Source organism: Tachyglossus aculeatus, chromosome 5, assembly GCF_015852505.1.
Source record: "Tachyglossus aculeatus isolate mTacAcu1 chromosome 5, mTacAcu1.pri, whole genome shotgun sequence".
NCBI classification, from domain to species: Eukaryota; Metazoa; Chordata; class Mammalia; order Monotremata; family Tachyglossidae; genus Tachyglossus; species Tachyglossus aculeatus.
In genome coordinates, this window is record NC_052070.1 from 78,452,438 (window position 1) to 78,469,426 (window position 16,989).

The window sequence follows — 16,989 nt, forward strand, 5'->3', positions numbered from 1 at the left end:
AATCAATCAATGGTATTTACTGAGTGCTTACTGTGAGCAGAGCACTGTACTGTTTCGGAGGGCACAATATAACAGAGTTGTTAGACAAGTTTCCCGCCCACTACAAGCTTACGGTCTATAAAGTCTAAAATGAGGAAAAGGCCCTAATTCTGTCAGAAATCTCAGCCAATAGGCTCTATTACCTAGATTTCAGGTATTCATATTATGCTAAATTTGTTTTTGATAACATCAAATTTTATTAATATAGGGAAGTGAAAGACAAAGGGAAGGATAGGTTCCTAATTAGTAGAAAGGAGAAAAAGCAGAGACATAAGCATCCAAGGTTTATAATATTCAGTTTTCAAAAAAATATGATGATAATTGTGGTACTTGTTAAACACTAACTCTGTGCCAAGCACTGAGGTAGATATAATTGAATCAGGTCAGACGCAATCCTCATCCCACATGGCGCTCACAATGTAAGGGAAAGGGAGAACAAGTTTTAATCTCCATTTTACAGAGACACAGAGAAGTTAACTGACTCACCCAAGGTCACCCAGCAGGGTAGGGACAGAGATGTGATTAGTACTAGGCCATGCTGCTCAGCTGCTCAGCTGCAATATGGAATCTTATTTTAAAGTCTTATTGAAATATTCATGGTATTAGAACCTAATTAAATTACAAACAGAACAGTTGACTTCTAGTTAAGATAATCTATAGTTTTTAGACTGCTGAATTATCAGAATTCTTCTCAAGTCCTTGAAGAACTAGTGATACCCTCAGAGACACGAGCAAATCTATATGACTTGAGATTCCACATATCTAAAAAATAAAATCAGGGCCATCAGTTGTCTTTCATTTTGGTTGTTTGCAAGGCAAAGGAAGTGACCCCAAATAAGCAATTAAAGAGATAAAATCAACTGCCATTTTCCTTGCCTGGGCAGATTAGATTCGATTACCACAAGATTATTTCAAAATGAAATCAGGAATCCCTGGGCTGCTTTCGCTGTCATAATTAAAAGTTTGCACAGCTAACAGCAGAAAACTTTAGGCTTTGAATGCAATCTCTGAAGAACTTTTGAGTTGCTACCTCCATAGGAAGTAAGAAGACCAGGTTAGAGACCAGTGCACTACTTTAAGACAAATTGTAGGGCAACTTTGTAGCATGTTTTGTGGAAAAATCTTACAGACTTCCAAGAGTTCAGGTCCCAAAGAAGAAAGAGTACAACTTCTGGGATTCTGTTCTCAGCAACCACAGACAATATGTATTTCTTACTGTTCTGCTCTTCCACATCTCCCACACTTTAAATTGTAATCTCCCAAGTGCTTAGTAAAGGACTTCACACTTAGTAGGCATTCAATAAATACATCACTCTCAATGGTGATAAGATTACCATATTTTTCAATTATAATATTCTCAGCATTTGAAGATTTTAAAAAAGCACTTAATCCTTCTCCTTCCTCTACGATCCAGTTTCATTTCCTATTGCCTTCTCTCCTTTGCCCTTTAAAATCATGTTCTTGAACTGTTGGTGATGAGTGCGGTGAATGCCAAAAAAATACCCAGGCTTAGTTGTGAAGGAACAGCACTATTGTAAATGGAGTAGAACCAGATCAGAAATAGTGCTAAGGCTGGAGTAGTGCAGGTTCCCTTTATAATTCTGTTTAATGGAATAAGAATCAAATAGCAGTTCCAGCCCTAAATAAGCCTCACGCCATCAAATTCCTTATCCTCTTGTTTTCTACAGTCAAGAGCTAATAAATTGGTCATTAGTTGCTTACTGGTTTCATCATCTCTCTGCTAAATATCTCTTAATCTAGCTCAAGTGGGGGGATGGACAAAGATCATTTGTTATTCCAGTTAATTGTGTAGCCAGATTATTGATTCAAAATGGGTTTGGAAGAATAAACGGCAAAATGTCACCATGCGTTACTAAAGGTGAAAGTTAGGGATGGTAGCAGACTCAATAAAGGCATGGATAGTTTCACTGATAGTAGGTCTTTAATGAGCTAATAAAGGAAAATGTTAGGGTAGTAGAAAGAACGTGTGTTCTGGTTTGTAAGGAAGCAACCTTACACAGTTCTTCCGATACCATGTTGGATGAACCATTTGTCTGATCCGATATGACAATGCTTGTACTCTTATGTTCTACATTTTTTAATATCAAGATGCAAGATGGCTAAAAACCTTCTCACTGCAAATCTTGGCCTCATACGAAGGAACATTTGGAGCCTTGTTTTCATTCAGTGGTATTTATTGAGCACTTACTATGTGCAGAACACTGTTCTAAGCTCTTTGGAGAGTATAATATAACAGAGTTGGTAGGCTAGTTCCCTGCCAACAGTGAGCTTACAGTTTAGAAGGGGGGGACAGACATTAATATAAAAAAATAAGCTACAGATAGGTACATAAGTTTTGTGGGGTTAAGGGTGGGGAGAATACCAAATTGTTTTTAGGAAGCACTGCTCAACAAATTAACAAGAAGTCAACATATCTCCAAGGAGAAAAGGCAAATGATAAAGAAAATATTTAATGTAAATAGTTATGATGGCTATGAAACGTTACTTTCTATCTAGGTACATGTATCAGAGTTTGCTGAGCTGTATTATGGTCAGTCTTCGGTGAGAGTTTTTCGAAACATCCAAAGGGCCCTGTGGAAGGTTTGCAAGGGAATTACTGGGAAGGAATGGAAAAGCTAAATTTCTCAAGAGGCAAAGGAGCTATGCATGGCATCTTTGTACCTCATTGAGGAGGCCCTGGGAGGAGCCAAGCCCCTGAATTCTCTTTATAGTGGGGAGAAAGATCTGGAAAGCCTCTTTACTCTCTGATCTATGGTCAGTGAAGAACCTCTTCAGAGCTGACTCCATCTGTGTAAACCCATATTTCCCAATAAAACTATTGGGAAGGCAGGCCACAGAACTGGTGGCTGATGATCTATTTTTGAATTGTTCTGGTGTAAATCCTAGTCATGAATTTAAATCTCTATCAGCAATTACTCTCACACTTTTTCTATTGTACCTCAAATTAAAATGTTACTCATGAACAGATATATGTAATCAGTTTTATTGTTCTTTAAAAGAAAGATTACCCTTTTGGATTCTACCCAGATTCCCTACCTCTTTCATTCCTTTTGAATGCCTGGGAAAGGCAGCTGCAACTTCTCAGTCTGAGAATTTTAGCGAGGTACAACTGATTTAACAACCAGCTTTCTCAAACTACATTTTGGGACCCTAGAAGAGATTATGCGGAGTTTCAAAGTGATCACAGAGACTAGGTTGGAGGAGTTCTTTGGTGGCAGTGGTGGTGGCACCAGAGGCAATGAATAGTCTTTAAGAAGTAACACAATGTCTAGAGGGTATCGAATTGTTGGATTTGTGGGTGTTTGCAGTAGTGTGAGTGTTTGTAGGAGAAAGTGACAGATATAAGGTTTGGGAGTTAGAGGTTTTTCCGGATTAAAATATCTGAGAGCTCTGATTCACCGGAAACTTTGAAACAAATGTAATTTCAACAGTATGCAACTGTAACTAATTCTAAATAAGCCAGGGATCAAACATAAGCATTATTTCACTCTTCGCTAAGGAAAAACCCGTGACCTTTGAGAATTTTGTAATAACTGTTCGTCAATCCACTGAATATAAGGAAGACATTCTAACGGCTTAGTCTGTAATAGCTAACAGAGCAATCACTGCTAATAAATACCTGTCATAGTCTTTATAGCCTGTTTTCTGGATGAAATCATGTTCAAGGACATGTCCACTTGAGCAGTGGCAGCAAGGGAAAGTGGTGGGAGAGGAAGCTGGGAGAGGAACTGTGCCAAGAAGGGCCCAGCTTTAAATTAGCAGTAATTCAAACATGCAAAGAAAGAGTCAAGCTCGCTCCCTCTCCCTTCTCCTCATTTCAGTACTGGTTTTGAAAATAGTTCACACGCTATTTATGTATGTTTTTATTTATGTCCACTATCAGCACTTTTAGGTGTAAATACATAGTCAATGTTTCTATATCTCCCCAGATAGAATGTAAGCTTCTTGGGGACAGGGAACATATCTTGCGCATCTGCTGATGGTTTTATTTCCCAAACTCTTAAAACTGGATTCCGTAGACATTCAATAAGCACAACGCTGGCACTTCTACTACTCTTTCTCTTCCTCCTCCTCCTCCTCGTACTACTACTATTCATTCATTCATTCAATCGTATTTATTGAGCGCTTACCGTGTGCAGAGCACTGTACTAAGCGCTTGGGAAGTACAAGTTGGCAACATATAGAGACGGTCCCTACCCAACAGTGGGCTCACAGTCTAGAAGGGGGAGACAGACAACAAAACAAAACATATTAACAAAATAAAATAGAGTAGTAAATGTGTACAAGTAAAATAAATAGAGTAATAAATCTGTACAAACATATATACAGGTGCTGTGGGGAGGGGAAGGAGGTAGGGTGGGGGGTGGAGAGGGGGAGGAGCGGGAGAAGAAGGAGGGGGCTCAGTCTGGGAAGGCCTCCTGGAGGAGGTGAGCTCTCAGTAGGGCTTTGAAGGGAGGAAGAGAGCTAGCTTGGCAGACGTGTGAAGGGAGACTATTACTACTACTACTACTACATCTTTAGGGGCAACCAGAAAGTAACCAGAAATTCCGGCTCCACCAACTGTAAGCTGTGTGACTTTGGGCAAGTCACGTGACTTCTCTGTGCCTCAGTTACCTCATCTGTAAAATGGGGGTTAAAACTGTGAGCCCCCCCGGGACAACCCAATCACCTTGTGACCTCCCCAGAGCTTAGAACAGTGCTTTGCACATAGTAAGTGCTTAACAAATACCATCATTATTATTATTATTATTAAAGTAGGCCATCATTGTCTAGAATAGAGGTAAGTAGCATTTTTGACCAAGTACAAGTATTCAACCCTGCTCCATCATTCTCTGTTGCTTAGTACAGTGCTTTGCACTCAAGTGCTCAGTAAACATTGTTGATTGATTGATATGTCAAGTAATAATTTATCCACTATCCTAGGGGTTCAGCTTAACGTATAGCCCAAGCCCACACCCTGATCCTGGGACACTCTTAGGTATTGGGAGTCCTTAATAAGATAACCCTCTTGTAAACATAAGGTAAGTATAGTTTATTGAGCCTTAGTAGGTCAACTTAAGAATCCACCCCCGGTCAATTAAATAAAGTTAAAGAGTGGAACAATTAAAGTTTTTTGGGCTGTTCATAGTCAGCATATGACTGACTCACTTATTTCTGTTTTGTTAAATCCACTCTTCTCCTTGAAACTGCATAGTCCTGTTTGTGTGGATTTAAAGGAAAGAAGCTAAGTGGGGAAGAAAAGAGAAGATGGGTAGGACTCAAAAGAAAAAGTATTGGCAACAGCTGGGGCAGCCAACAGTAATGAGTGTGATGAGAAAGACAGCAGAATAAATTCTCTAAATGTGGAACAGTCTCTTCAGTGACAATAATAATGATAAATGTGGTAATCGTTAAGCATTTACTATATGCCTTAGCTCTATCTTACCTATCTTACCTCCTTCCCTTCCCCACAGCACCTGTATATATGTATATATGTTTGTACATATTTATTACTATATTTATTTATTTATTTTACTTGTATATATCTATTCTATTTATTTTATTTTGTTGGTATGTTTGGTTTTGTTCTCTGCCTCCCCCTTTTAGACTGTGAGCCCACTGTTGAGTAGGGACTGTCTCTATATGTTGCCAACTTGTACTTCCCAAGCGCTTAGTACAGTGCTCTGCACACATGAAGCACTCAATAAATATGATTGATTGATTGATTGATATGCCAAGCATAATACTAAACTCTGGAGTAGATACAATACAGGCAGATCAAACGCAGTCACTGACCCACATGGGTCTCACAGTCTAAGTGGGAAGGAGAAACAGATATTTAATCCTAACTTGTCAAATTAGGAAACTGAGACACAGAGAAGTTAAGTGATTTACCAAGGTCAAGCCGAAGACAAGTGGCGTGAACAGGATTAGAACCTGGGTCCTCCTGACTCAGCTGCTTCTTAAGACTGGGTTGTTTGAATTTATTAACAATAAATATAAATTCAACTGACACGTTCCAATTATCATTGCTTCCAAAAAAACAAAATCAGACCACTGACAACCTCAGTTACTGAAAACCCTCAATGGACCTAAGGTTAGGGAAAGATTACCAGTTGGGATTAAGGCCAGGTTTAAAACTAGGGGAAAGGTTGTGAGAAGGCTGGGATTAGCGTAAGGAATAGAGATAATTGTCAATGATTGGGTTTGAAGACAACTGGACTGTCAGTCATTGAACAATCGATGACAAATTAATTGTGAGTTCTGAAATAGTTATTAAATAAATATAAGTATTTATTTATTTTACTTGTACATATCTATTCTATTTATTTTATTTTGTTTTGTTCTCTGTCTCCCCCTTTTAGACTGTGAGCCCACTGTTGGGTAGGGACTGTCTCTATATGTTGCCAACTTGTACTTCCCAAGCGCTTACTACAGTGTTCTGCACACAGTAAGCGCTCAATAAATACGATTGATTGATTGATTGATTGAAATGGTGGGATTTTAGATGATGATAGCAGTAGTGGGCTGAAATTCAGTGAAATTTTAAGTAGCTGCTTTTGACTACTGCCACAACTACCGCATCCTCACCAAAATCCTATTACTTCTGCCTAGTTTTTAAAATTTCTAGGACAAATCCTCATCTGTGAAGACAACGAGACTTGGAAGAGCTTCCCAAGACAAAAAGTGCCAGCACTCTTTTCAATTTCCACGCAACTGCTTTCTGGTGAGCTGAAATTAGAAAATTGAAAAAAAAAGGAGGATGGAGTAGACATTTAAAGGAAAAGATAAAAACAAAGCCTCAGAGCTACATCTCTGATGAAAATTGGGAGTCAATTGCTGCAGAGCAACCAGTGTAGCACACTGAAGTCAACAAGGGAGCAGCTTTTTTCACACAGAAATTTTGGAAAGATTGTGAAATAAGGAGGCAGAAATGAAAACAATGGCAGATACCACAAACAATAAACATTACAGCAGAACGAAGGACAGTTTAGTCATGGCCTTTTACGCCACTCAAGAATCCAGAGGTGAAATTCACATCAATAATAATATCTTTGAATATGAAGAACAGGTGTATGTACACACACACACACACACACACACACACACACCCAACAATTCCTTTTAGTTTGGTTCAAAATGCACTTTTCCCAAAAATATTGAAATTTCATAACATGACCTAAAGTTTTTAGGTATGCAAATTTGAAGTTTAATGAACTTTGTATTATTTAAGAACAATTCACCTTAGGCTGGTTTTCTTTTACAGGGATTTCTTTGGTGCGGTTTAAACTACTATTCATAGTTCCGGATCTACAATGGAATAAGACAGGGAAAACACGCTCTCCTGTAGAATTAAAGGGGTCAGTTTGAAGTAAATTACCTCTTCAAGGCAGAATTTAATGTGTTCTGGAGGAGGCAATTTACCTCCAAGAGGTAAGCATTTTACTTCCATGGGGGAATGTATCATATTTTACTTTTTACTTTTATTTTACTTGCCTTTCTTCGCTGTTGGACCGGCTCCGTTACGATTACCATTATATATATCCAAAATTCAGGAGAGGTTTGGGTCTGTAACTTATTCTACAAAGAAATCATAATATTTCAGCTCCTGATACTTCACCACCACAGGGTCTACACATGAAAACATTAAATAATCCCGATTATATAGATAAAACTTTTATATTACAGGACCTTTGGAACCAAGTCGTTATCAACCTGACCATTTCCTAATCCCCTATCGCCATTTCCCTCAGGTGGAATGTGTCTTCCACAGTAGGTTAGAGATAAACCTGTGGTTTTGCACGCAATATTGTGTTTTGTGTGTAATTAACTTTCTGACCTGCATTAAATTAGCCCTTTACTCATTCTGAAGCCTTGATTAGAGTTTTGCAACACCCAACTACCTAGGATGCTTAAGAGAAATTTAGCACTCTGATTCATCAGGAATCAAAATGATAAATCACCACCTGTTTGTTAACTAAACTGCAGCTAATAAAGCATTATTAATGTAACCTCTCAGAAATACCTAATTTGTCAGTTAAGAGCCCACTGTTGGGTAGGGACTGTCTCTATATGTTGCCAACTTGTACTTCCCAAGCGCTTAATACAGTGCTCTGCACACAATAAGCGCTCAATAAATACGATTGAATGAATGAATGTAGGATTGTCTCAATCAATCGTATTTACTGAGCGCTTACTGTGTGCAGAGCACTGTACTAAGCGCTTGGGAAGTACAAGCTGGCAACATACAGAGACAGTCCCTACCCAACAGCGGGCTCACAGTCTAGAAAGGGGAGACAGAGAACAAAACCAAACATATTAACAAAATAAAATAAATACGATAGGTATTTTGCCCGTTGGAAAACAATTTGTAAAATCAAAACATCCCTCGCCAAAAAAAAAAAAATGATTACCATTTTATTTGATTTCTCTGTAACGTGTTTTTTCTGGGTTCTAATTCTGACTCTGCCCCTCATCATCATCAATTGCATTTATTGAGCACTGACTGTGTGCAGAGCACTGTACTAAGCGCTCGGGAAGTACAAGTTGGTAACATATAGAGACAGTCCCTACCCATCATCTGCTGGGTGACCTTGTGCAAGTCACTTAACTTCTCTGTGCCTCGGTTACCTCATCTGGAAAATGGGGATTATGACTGTGAGCCCCATGTGGGACAATCTGATTGTACCTACCCCAGCGCTTAGCACAGTTCTTGGCACATTGTAAGCGCTTAACAAACACCATTATCATTATTACAATAAAGCAATAAAGAGACACAACGGCTTAAGCGCCTACTATACTCCAGGCATTGTACTAAGCATTGGGATGGATATAAGCAAATCAGGTTGGGGCTTTGTGGCTCAAAGTCTCAAGTCCCCATTTTCCAGATGGGGACCTGGGGCCCAGAAGAGTGAAGTGACTGGTCCAAGGTCACACAGCAGACAAATGCAGGGACTGTCACTCTTTATTACTGTATTGTACTTTCCCAAGCGCTTAGTACAGTGCTCCATACATAGTAAGGACTTAATAAATATGAATGAATGAGGTGACGGAGACAGAATTAGAACCCATGACCTTCTGAGTCCCAGGCCCGTATCTATCTTAGGGCATGCGCGGTGGATGAAGGCGGCTCCCATCCCCCTGGGCATGCGCGGTGGATGTGGCCGGCTCCCGTCCTCTGGGCATGCGTGGTGGGTGAGGCCGGCCCTCGTCCATCTGGGCATGCGCGGTGGATGAAGGCGGCTCCCATCCCCCTGGGCATGCGCGGAGGATGTGGCTGGCTCCCGTCCTCTGAGCATGCGCGGTGGGTGAGGCCGGCCCTCGTCCATCTGGGCATGCGCGGCTCCCGTCCTCTGGGCATGCGCGGTGGGTGAGGGCGGCTCCCGTCTCTTGGGCTTGTGCGCGGTGGGTGAGGCCGGCCCGCTGAGCATGCGCGGTGGGTGAGGCCGGCCCCCTGAGCACGCGCGGCGGGGGAGGCCGGCCCCCTGAGCACGCGCGGTGGGGGAGGCCGTCCTGTGGGCATGCGCAGTGGGTGAGGGCGGCTCCCGTCTCTTGGGCTTGTGCGTGGTGGGTGAGGGCGACTCCTGTCATCTGGGCATGCGCGGTGGGAGAGGCCGGCCCCCCCTCCGAGCATGCGCGGTGGTTGAGGCCGTCCTGTGGGCATGCGCAGTGGGTTAGGGCGGCTCCCGTCTCTTGGACTTGTGCGTGGTGGGTGAGGGCGACTCCTGTCATCTGGGCATGCGCGGTGGGAGAGGCCGCCCCCCCCGAGCATGCGCGGTGGTTGAGGCCGTCCTGTGGACATGCGCAGTGGGTGAGGGCGGCTCCCGTCTCTTGGGCTTGTGCGTGGTGGGTGAGGGCGGCTCCCGTCCTCTGAGCATGCGCGGTGGGAGAGGCCGGCCCCCCCCCCCCAGCATGAGCGGTGGTTGAGGCCGTCCTGTGGGCATGCGCAGTGGGTGAGGGCGGCTCCCGTCGGGCTTGTGCGTGGTGGGTGAGGGCGACTCCTGTCATCTGGGCATGCGCGGTGGGAGAGGCCGCCCCCCCCCGAGCATGCGCGGTGGTTGAGGCCGTCCTGTGGACATGCGCAGTGGGTGAGGGCGTCTCCCGTCTCTTGGGCTTGTGCGTGGTGGGTGAGGGCGACTCCCGTCATCTGGGCATGCGCGGTGGGAGAGGCCGCCCCCCCCGAGCATGCGCGGTGGTTGAGGCCGTCCTGTGGGCATGCGCAGTGGGCGAGGGCGGCTCCCGTCTCTGGGGCTTGCGTGCGGTGGGTGAGGGCTACTCCTGTCATCTGGGCATGCGCGGTGGGAGAGGTCGCCCCCCCCCCGAGCATGCGCGGTGGTTGAGGCCGTCCTGTGGACATGCGCAGTGGGTGAGGGCGGCTCCCGTCTCTTGGGCTTGTGCTTGGTGGGTGAGGGCGGCTCCCGTCCTCTGAGCATGCGCGGTGGGTGAGGCCGGCCCCCTGAGCACGCGCTGTGGGTGAGGCCGGCCCCTGAGCATGCGAGGTGGCTGAGGCCGGCCCCCTGAGCATGCGTGGTGGGTGAGGCCGTCCTGTGGGCATGCGCAGTGGGTGAGGGCGGCTCCCGTCTCTTGGGCTTGTGCGTGGTGGGTGAGGGCGGCTCCCGTCCTCTGAGCATGCGCGGTGGGAGAGGCCGGCCCCGCCCCCCGAGCATGAGCGGTGGTTGAGGCCGTCCTGTGGACATGCGCAGTGGGTGAGGGCGGCTCCCGTCTCTTGGGCTTGTGCGTGGTGGGTGAGGGCGACTCCTGTCATCTGGGCATGCGCGGTGGGAGAGGCCGCCCCCCCCCCGAGCATGCGCGGTGGTTGAGGCCGTCCTGTGGACATGCGCAGTGGGTGAGGGCGGCTCCCGTCTCTTGGGCTTGTGCGTGGTGGGTGAGGGCGGCTCCCGTCCTCTGAGCATGCGCGGTGGGTGAGGCCGGCCCCCTGAGCACGCGCGGTGGGTGAGGCCGGCCCCTGAGCATGCGCGGTGGCTGAGGCCGGCCCCCTGAGCATGCGTGGTGGGTGAGGCCGTCCTGTGGGCATGCGCGGTGGGAGAGGCCGGCCCCTGAGCATGCGCGGTGGGTGAGGCCGGCCCCCTGAGCATGCGCGGCGGGTGAGGCCGGCCCCCTGAGCATGCGCGGTGGGTGAGGCCGTCCTGTGGGCATGCGCAGTGGGTGAGGGCGGCTCCCGTCTCTTGGGCTTGTGCGTGGTGGGTGAGGGCGGCTCCCGTCCTCTGAGCATGCGCGGTGGGTGAGGCCGGCCCGCTGAGCATGCGCGGTGGGTGAGGTCGTCCTCCGGGCATGCGCGGTGGGTGAGGGCGGCTTCTTTTCCGGTCGTCAGGGCCCACCTGAGGGAGACGGGCGGGCCAAGATGTCGGCCCAGGGCGACTGCGAGTTCCTGGTGCAGCGGGCCCGGGACCTGGTGGCGCAGGACCTGTGGGCGGCCAAGGCCTGGCTCATCACCGCACGCACCCTCTACCCCAAGGACTTCAACATCCAGGTCGGCCGACCGCACCCTGCGCCACAGGCTTTTTCATTCAGGCACTCACTCAATCAATCATCAATCAATCAATCAATCGTATTTATTGAGCGCTTACTATGTGCAGAGCACTGGACTAACCGCTTGGGAAGTCCAAGTTGGCATCACATAGAGGCAGTCCCTACCCACCAGTGGGCTCACAGTCTAAAAGGGGGAGACAGAGAACAGAACCAAACATACCAACAAAATAAAATAAGTAGGATAGAAATGTACAAGTAAAATAAATAAATAAATAAATAGAGTAATAAATATGTGCAACCATATATACATATATACAGGTGCTGTGGGGAAGGGAAGGAGGTAAGACGGGGGGATGGAGAGTCCCTACCCAACAGTGGGCTCAGAGTCTAAAAGATAATCATCATCATCATCATCCTCAATCGTATTTATTGAGCGCTGACTGTGTGCAGATAATAATGATGACGGTCTTTGTTAAGCGCTTACTGTGTGCAGAGCACTGGACTAAGCGCTTGGGAAGTACAAATTGGCATCACATAGAGACGGTCCCTACCCACCAGTGGGCTCACAGTCTAAAAGGGGGAGACAGAGAACAGAACCAAACATACCAACAAAATAAAATAAGTAGGATAGACATGTACAAGTAAAATAAATAAATAAATATAAACAAATAGAGTAATAAATATGGACAACCATATATACATATATACAGGTGCTGTGGGGAAGGGAAGGAGGTAAGACGGGGGGATGGAGAGTCCCTACCCAACAGTGGGCTCAGAGTCTAAAAGATAATCATCATCATCATCATCCTCAATCGTATTTATTGAGCGCTTACTGTGTGCAGAGCACTGGACTAAGCGCTTGGGAACGTACAAGTTGGCAACACATAGAGACGGTCCCTACCCAACAGTGGGCTCAAAGTCTAAAAGATAACCATCATCATCATCATCCTATTTATTGAGCGATTACTGTGTGCAGATAATAATGATGACGGTCTTTGTTAAGCGCTTACTGTGTGCAGAGCACTGGACTAAGCGCTTGGGAACGGACAAGCTGGCGACACATAGAGACGGCCCCACCCAACAGTGGGCTCACAGTCTAAAAGACAATAATAATTATAATAATAATGGTATTTGCTAAGCGCTTACTGTGTGCAGGGCACTGTACTAAGCGCTTGGGAAGTCCAAGCTTGCAACATCTAGAGACAGTCCCTACCCAACAGTGGGCTCACAGTCTAAAAGATAATAATAATAAGGATGATGGTATTTGTTAAGCGCTTACTGTGTGCAGAGCACTGGACTAAGCGCTTGGGAACGTACAAGCTGGCAACATATAGAGACGGTCCCTACCCAACAGTGGGCTCACAGTCTGAAAGATAATAATAATAATGATGATGATGGTATTTGTTAAGCGCTTACTGTGTGCAGAGCACTGGACTAAGCGCTTGGGAAGTACAAGTTGGCAACATGTAGAGACAGTCCCTACCCAACAGTGGGCTCACAGTCTAAAAGATAATAATACTAATGATGATGGTCTTAGTCCAGTGCTCTGCACACAGTAAGCGCTTAACAAAGCGCTTGGGAACGTACAAGCTGGCAACACATAGAGACGGTCCCTACCCAACTGTGGGCTCACAGTCTAAAAGATAATAATAATGGTGATGATGGTATTTGTTAAGCGCTTACTACGTGCAAAGCACTGTTCTAAGCGCTGGGGAGGTTCCAAGGTGATCAGGTTGTCCCACGTGGGGCTCACAGTCTTAAGCCTCATTTTGCAGATGAGGGAACTGAGGCACAGAGAAGTGAAGTGCCTTGCCCAAAGTCACACAGCCGACAAGTGGCGGAGGCGGGATTTGAACCCATGACCTCTGACTCCAAAGCCCGGGCTCTTTCCACTGAGCCACGCTGCTTCCATTCCCCCAGCGCGTAGAACAGTGCTTTGCACACAGTAAGTAGGCCTTCCCAGACTGAGCCCCCTCCTCCCTCTCCCCCCGGCCTTACCTCCTTCCCTTCCCCACAGCACCTGTGTATATGTATAGATGTTTGTACATATTTATTACTCTATTTATTTATTTATTTTCCTTGTACATATCTGTTCTATTTATTTTATTTTGTTAATATGTTTTGTTTTGTTCCCTGTCTCCCCCTTTTAGACTGTGAGCCCACTGTTGGGTAGGGACCGTCTCTATATGTTGCCAACTTGTACTTCCCAAGCGCTTAGTACAGTGCTCTGCACACAGTAAGCGCTCAATAAATACGATTGATTGATTGATTCAAGTCCCAGCTCCGCCAGTTGTCAGCTGTGTGACTTTGGGCAAGTCACTTAACTTCTCTGTGCCTCAGTTCCCTCATCTGGAAAATGGGGATTAAGACTGTGAGCCCCTGTGGGACAACCTGATCACCTTGTAACCTCCCCAGCACTAGAGCAGTGCTTTGCACATAGTAAGCACTTAATAAATGCCATCATAATTATTATTACAATATGACAAAATAGACATGTTCCCTGCTCACAGTCTAGAGTCTGAAGAGTCCTCAGTAATATCTGTTGGGTGCCATGTGTGTAGATGCGTATGTGTTTTTTATTTTATTTTGTTAGTATGTTTGGTTTTGTTCTCTGTCTCCCCCTTTTAGACTGTGAGCCCACTGTTGGGTAGGGACTGTCTCTATATGTTGCCAATTTGTACTTCCCAAGCGCTTAGTACAGTGTTCTGCACATAGTAAGTGCTCAATAAATACGATTGATGATGATGTGTGGGCATGTGAATGAATATGAATTAGTGGCAGATCCTAATCCCAAAGTTTGATGACTTGGAAATTTTAAAAAATTAAACTAAAAATATTTAAAAAATGGTTTTAGTACAACGAACTGTACAAGCAAAAAAGTTCCAGAAATGTTGATGTGACAGAATAGCAGAGGAAGCATAACTGATAGGTATCAGTGAGCAACTAACCTCACGAATCTGGGGATGTAATCAGTTGCTGCATATGTGGGTACTGCTGGGATTGTCTTGTCATTGTTACGCGGCTGTTCTCACTGTAAAACCCACCCCTCAGGGCCGCTTGTTGACATATATGAACATTTGCAGATATTTGTACTCCTTTGCTCAGAATTGAAAAAGGAAATGAAGGTCTGGAATTATAGAATTTTGATGATTTGGTGGCCTACAACTAGCAGGCAAATCTGAAGAGCGGTACACACATGTATATAATAGCTAGCCCTGAGCCTTTAGTATGGGTGGGGGGGGGGTAAGTAAAAATGTTAGTTCCTAGAAGGCAAGTTATTAGGCTATTTACTGAGTGGTGTATCATTTGATAATTATGAATTGGTATGATGAGGCATGGGGTGGGGAGGAATCATGAGTGAGGTAGGGTCAGAGATTTGTTTCTCTTCCCGTTGCCCTGAGTAGCCAGTCCTAGAACCAGAAGCACTGTGTGGCCTGCCCTGAATTTGCCCGTTTTGTGTTGCAGTACGAAATGTACAGCATCGAGCGGAATGCAGAGCGGACGTCGTCGGCCGGGAGGCTTCTGTATGACATGTGAGTGAGGATATCATCACGGTGAATCTTGGAGCTTGCTTAGTGTTTGCGAAAATACCTGGAGCTGGTAGTGCAGGAAGCAGCAGCCAGTTCCCAAAGGTTACTGGCGCCCACGGAGTCCCCAAGGTTATCTGTCAGTGTAGCTAATATTCCTCAAAAACATCATCGTCAAAATGACTTTCTGTTCCAGTCCATCGTTTGTGCATCATCTTCAAACCCAGAGGGATGCATTCCTCTCCTCTCTGCCACAGGTTGCTACTTAGATCTATTTCTTGGCACTGAGGAAGTCATATCCTTCCTAGCATGTTTTTTATTATTTGAGAAGCAGCGTGGCTCAGTGGAAGGAGCACGGGCTTTGGAGTCAGAGGTCATGGGTTCGAATCCCGGCTCCGCCAATTGTCAGCTGTGTGACTCTGTACCTCAGTTCCCTCACCTATAAAGTGAGGATTAAGACTGTGAGCCCCCCGTGGGACAACCTGATCACCTTGTAACCTCCCCAGCGATTAGAACAGTGCTTTGCACGTAGCGCTTAATAAATGCCATCATTATTATTCATTCATTCAATCGTATTTATTGAGTGCTTACTGTGGGCAGAGCACTGTACTAAGCACTTGGGAAGTACAAGTAGGCAAAATAGAGAGACGGTCCCTACCCAACAACGGGCTCACAGTCTAGAATGGGGAGACAGACAACAAAACAAAACATGTGGACAGGTGTCAAGTCATCAGAACAAATAGAATTAAAGCTAAATGCACATCATTAACAAAATAAATAGAATAGTAAATATGTACAAGGAAAATAAATAGAGTAATAAATCTGTACAAACATATACAGGTGCTGCGGGGAGGGGAAGGAAGCAAGGCAGGGGGGATGGGGAGGAGGAGAGGAAAAAGGGAGCTCAGTCTGGGAAGGCCTCTTGGAGGAGGAGAGCTCTCAGTAAGGCTTTGAAGGGAGGAAGAGAGCTAGCTTGGCGGATAATAATGTTGGTATTTGTTAAGCGCTTACTATGTGCAAAGCACTGTTCTAAGCGCTGGGTAGATACAAGGTAATCAGGTTGTCCCACATGGGGCACACAGTCGTCATCCCCATTTTACAGATGAGGTAACTGAGGCCCAGAGAAGTGGGCAGAGGGAGGGCATTCCAGGCCAGGGGGAGGACGTGGGCCAGGGGGTCGATGACGGGACAGGCGAGAACGAGGTACATTGAGGAGGTTAGTGGCAGAGGAGTGGATTATTATTATTATTATTACTACTACTACTACTACTACAACTCTGTCTTAGGGACGTAGACTTACCCTTGCCTGGAAATCAACTCTGAATAACTCTGTATGGAACTCTGTTCATTCATTCAGTCGTATTTATTGAGCGCTTACTGTGTGCAGAGCACTGTACTAAGTGTTGACAGAGTTTAATGTGCATTGTAGAAGGCACGGAAACATCCATTAAGAAACAGAGTGCACTTTTTCTGCACTGCTCTGAAATGCAGATGTGTTCAGGAAGAAACGCTTTCCTTTTGAAATTGGAAGTTTGGGATTCCAGTACACCCAATTCTCCAATTTTTTAACCTAAACCCTGAACACAAGAGTGGCATTCTTGCAAAACCCTTCCTTCAGGAATAGCGGTCACCCTTTTCGATGCCTACATTTCTTCCAGTGTCATGGTGCACCATATCCCAAAAGGCTTGTATTGTCTGGTGATCATTCCCTAACAGTATTCTAGCCAAACGTGTAGTGAAAACACGTACTCAGATGGAACTGAGTGAGTCTTAATTTAGTGCGTTACACTCCTTTTTTATTTTTCCAGGTTTGTAAATTTCCCAGATCAGCCAGTTGTATGGAGAGAAATCAGTGTTATCACATCAGCATTAAGGAATGATTCTCAGGATAAACAGACTCAGTTTTTAAGAGGTAAGGTTTGGAGATAGAGTT

At 45.3% G+C, this 16,989-nt stretch overlaps 1 protein-coding gene across 3 annotated transcripts in view; it reads left to right on the forward strand.

The window, feature by feature from the left end:
• Positions 1 to 10,814: 10,814 nt before the first annotated feature.
• INTS10 (integrator complex subunit 10) overlaps positions 10,815 to 16,989 on the forward strand; it is a 32,953-nt gene continuing 26,778 nt past the window's right edge. For 2 of the 3 annotated variants that reach the window (XM_038746135.1, XM_038746137.1), the window contains exons 1-4: positions 10,815 to 10,885; positions 11,372 to 11,530; positions 14,995 to 15,062; positions 16,865 to 16,968. In XM_038746135.1, the coding sequence (XP_038602063.1) occupies positions 11,402 to 11,530; positions 14,995 to 15,062; positions 16,865 to 16,968 (301 nt within the window). In that variant the 5' untranslated portion in view covers positions 10,815 to 10,885; positions 11,372 to 11,401. Of the gene's footprint in view, positions 10,886 to 11,188; positions 11,206 to 11,371; positions 11,531 to 14,994; positions 15,063 to 16,864; positions 16,969 to 16,989 lie in introns of those variants that run through there. The other variant, XM_038746136.1, reaches the window with a different exon arrangement.